This window comes from Octodon degus, unplaced genomic scaffold, assembly GCF_000260255.1.
Source record: "Octodon degus isolate 3935 unplaced genomic scaffold, OctDeg1.0 scaffold00118, whole genome shotgun sequence".
NCBI classification, from domain to species: domain Eukaryota; kingdom Metazoa; phylum Chordata; class Mammalia; order Rodentia; family Octodontidae; genus Octodon; species Octodon degus.
Genome location: NW_004524694.1, coordinates 251,524 through 254,904, shown reverse-complemented (window position 1 = coordinate 254,904; position 3,381 = coordinate 251,524). Strand labels below are relative to the sequence as shown.

At 41.5% G+C, this 3,381-nt stretch overlaps 1 protein-coding gene across 4 annotated transcripts in view; it reads right to left on the bottom strand.

Moving 5' to 3' along the window:
• Mtdh (metadherin) overlaps positions 1-3,381 on the bottom strand; it is a 77,198-nt gene that overhangs the window by 5,577 nt on the left and 68,240 nt on the right. For all 4 annotated transcript variants that reach the window (XM_023699934.1, XM_023699936.1, XM_023699935.1 and 1 more), the window contains 2 exons: positions 2,954-3,061; positions 264-404 (listed from right to left, as the gene is read on the bottom strand). In XM_023699934.1, coding sequence (XP_023555702.1) covers positions 264-404; positions 2,954-3,061 — 249 coding nt within the window. The remainder of the gene's footprint in view (positions 1-263; positions 405-2,953; positions 3,062-3,381) is intronic.

The following is a 3,381-nucleotide window of genomic DNA, read 5'->3' as shown; positions in this document are numbered from 1 at the left end:
TGGTGCTGGGGGATCGAACCGCGGTCCCTGTGCTTTGCCAAGCTTGTTTCAAGTAGGTGCTTTAGACCACTGAGCCATCTCTCCAGCCCTAAAATTCTTATTAGCATAGTGCTACAATAAAACTTTAAGGCTTTTTTTTGCAGAACCAGGGATTGAACTCAGACCCCTGCACTTGCCAGGGAAGCGCTTATTCTACTGAGCCATCTCCCCAGCCCCTAAGGCTTAATTCTTGAGCAACAGAAATACTATTTCTTAAAAATTACCTGGCTATTTTTGACCAGTATTTCGGCTGTGTCACTAGTGCTCATTGTCTTCGAGGAAAAAGCTTTCTCCTGTTTTGGACGGGCCTTAGAGGTATTCGCTGAAAGCTCTTCTCTAATCTCTTTTTCTAATTCTTCTGTGTCCTACAGAGGAAAGTAGTCTATTAGGTAATAAAAATGATTTTTTTTTTTTTTTTTACTAACAAAATCTCATTTTGCAGAAACCAAACCAAACCAAATCAAGCCGTTTTGCTTCTGTCTGGAAGATGACTCCCTAAAATAATTTCATTTCAGAAGCTATCCAAATAATTCCTGGAACATGCATTCACCACTCCTGCTACCTCCAACATTACACATACATCCCCAAATGGAAACCATTTTAGTTGATTAAACCTATTTAAACAAACAGAAAAGAGGGCCAGGGAGACAGCTAAATGGCATACACACCTGCCTGGCAAGTCCAAGGCCCTGAGTTCAATTCCCAGTATCAAAACAATAAACAACTTTTAGGCAAGGGGATGCAAACAGAGGCTATATTCATAAGTGAAATAAATCAGATTCACATGTATAAATATATTGTCTCCCTAGTGTAAGAACCTTAAAGAATAAATAAAACCTGAAAGGTACAATAGACATAGTAAAATGGAAAGAAACTGAACATAAGAATTAAACAACAAAGATGAGGAAAAGGAGAAAGTATAGGAAAAAATGAAGGGGAAAAATCATTACAGGATGGCCAAGATGATTACACTAATAACTTCCATCAGTTGTTTTGAAAATAGCAGTTCATGTTTAGAATTTTCACTTTGACTATGTTTATGTCATAGTCATATGTCATATGTTATGTGACATTACCTCTTATGCACACAGATTTCCCTTTCTTTTTCTATTTTTATTATTTATTTATTCTATATTTTAGGGAAGGGTCTACAGGGTGTTCAGGGTCTCACTACTAGATTGGACTTGTAGTGATTCTCCAGTTTATAGCCTCCCAAGAGCTGGGATTACAGGTGTGTGCCACCACGCCCAGTCTCAAATGCCTCAGTGCACCCAGGGGCAGGGCTGGCACAGGAGGCCTGGGGATTGAACCCCTTGCACCTGCACCTGCTTGCAGGCACTTTAATCCGTTGAGCTATTTGGCTGACCCTTCTTAATTTTTTTCTCCCCCCCCACCCCCCCGAACCGGGGATTGAACTCAGATCCTTGCGTTTGCCAGTCAAGCGCTTATCCTACTGAGCCATCTCCCCTGCCCTTCTTAATTGTTTTTAAACCTTCTTTATTTAATTTATTTATTTGTTTTTTGTGGTACCACGGATAGAACTTGGGTCCTTACACTTGCCAGGTGGGCGGCACTTATGTCCTCTTTTATTTTTTTGGTGGAACCAGGGATTGAACTCAGGCCCTTGTGCTTATCAGGGAAGCGCTTATTCCACTGAGCCATCTCCCTGGCCCCCCACTTATGCCCTCTTTTTAAATTTTTTAAAAAATATTTTATTTACTTGGTACAGGGTCTCACCATGCAGCTCGGACTCCTAGTGATCCTCCTGTCTCAACCTCCCCAGCCCTAGGATTATACGGGTATACCACCATGCCAGGTTTCCATGGCTGGCTTGGCGTGGGGCCAGCTGGATATGAGGTACTCTGGATTATACCTGGGTCCTTGTGCTTGCCAGGCAGAGCTATCTCCCCAGCCCCTTTTTCTTGTTTTGAGACAGGGTCTTGCTATGTAGTCCAGGCAGTCCTTCAACTCATGGCACTCCTGGTGCCCCAGCCTCCAGAATGCTGGGACTACAGGGGTGCACCACCACTCAGCCACATGGTTTTTCTATGTGCTAAATGTTACCTTCCAATTTCAATTTTGTATGTGTGAAATGCTGAATCTTCTGCATTTCACCACTGTATAAAAATATGCATCTTTTTTCTTAAAAATGTATTGGGCTGGGGCTGGTGAGATGGCTCAGTGGTCTAAAGCACCTACTCAGAACAAGTTTAGCAAAGCACAGGGACCGCAGTTCAATCCCCCAGCACCACATGCCAGCCAGCCCCGCCCCCTGGTGGGCTGAGTTGGCCACACACAAAATAAAATAAATAAATAAAATAAATTTAAAAAAAAAATGTATTGGGCTGTTGTAGGATCTCACTATGTAGCTCAGACTCATGTTGAGTCTCCTGTTTTCAGCCTCCCAAATGCTGGGGTTACAGGTGTGTGCCACCATGCCCAGACTATGGGGGCAGGGCTGGCGAGGCATGTGGTACAGGGGGTATAGGGGATGAACCATGGTCCCTGAGTTTGCTTAAGTAGGTGCTTTAGTCTACTAAGCCATCTCGCTGGCCCCATCATCTGGGTAGTTTTGACTTAATTCTGAATTTATCTATATCTATATGTGTTTTTTAAAAAAACTAATAAATTTTGATACATTAATTTTTAAAAATTAAATTTTCAAATTCTTTTCCGCTGGGTGTGGAGGCACATGCGTGTAATCCCAGCACTTGGGAGGCTGAGGCAGGAGGATCACTGTGAGTTTGAGGCCAGCCTGAAATGTATAGTGAGATCTTGTCTGAAAACAAAACAACCAAATGCTTTTCAACTAAACCTGATGTTTTTATACTCCATCTCCACATGTTCTTGGCATGTGTATACCATCTTTCACATTTTCAGCAGTGTGTAACCAATGCTTACTATTTCATTTTACCTGTGCAAGAGAGTTCTCTTCACCTTGCTTCTTCTTTTTCTTCTTTTTCTTTTTCGACTTCCCAGTTGTAAGCGCTCCTTCTCCCTTTTCTTTATCATCATCTGAAACCTGACAATAAAAGAAAACATACTAAGTGAACTAGCTCACTAGACTCCTATTGTCCAGAAAATTATCAGGCAATAATTTCACTTACTAGGTTCACTCTTTATTCTCTCAAATCTAAGAATTGGTAATACATAATATGACCAATAAAAATTTAAAATATATATTTTCATTCTACTGTCTATAATAGACTCCTTTTACTATTTTTTTTTTTTTTTTAAATCACTCACTACAAGATAATAAGAGTGGGGCCCGGGAGATGGCTCAGTGGAATAAGTGCTTCCCTGGCAAGCGCACGGACCTGAGTTCAATCCCCGGTTCCGCCA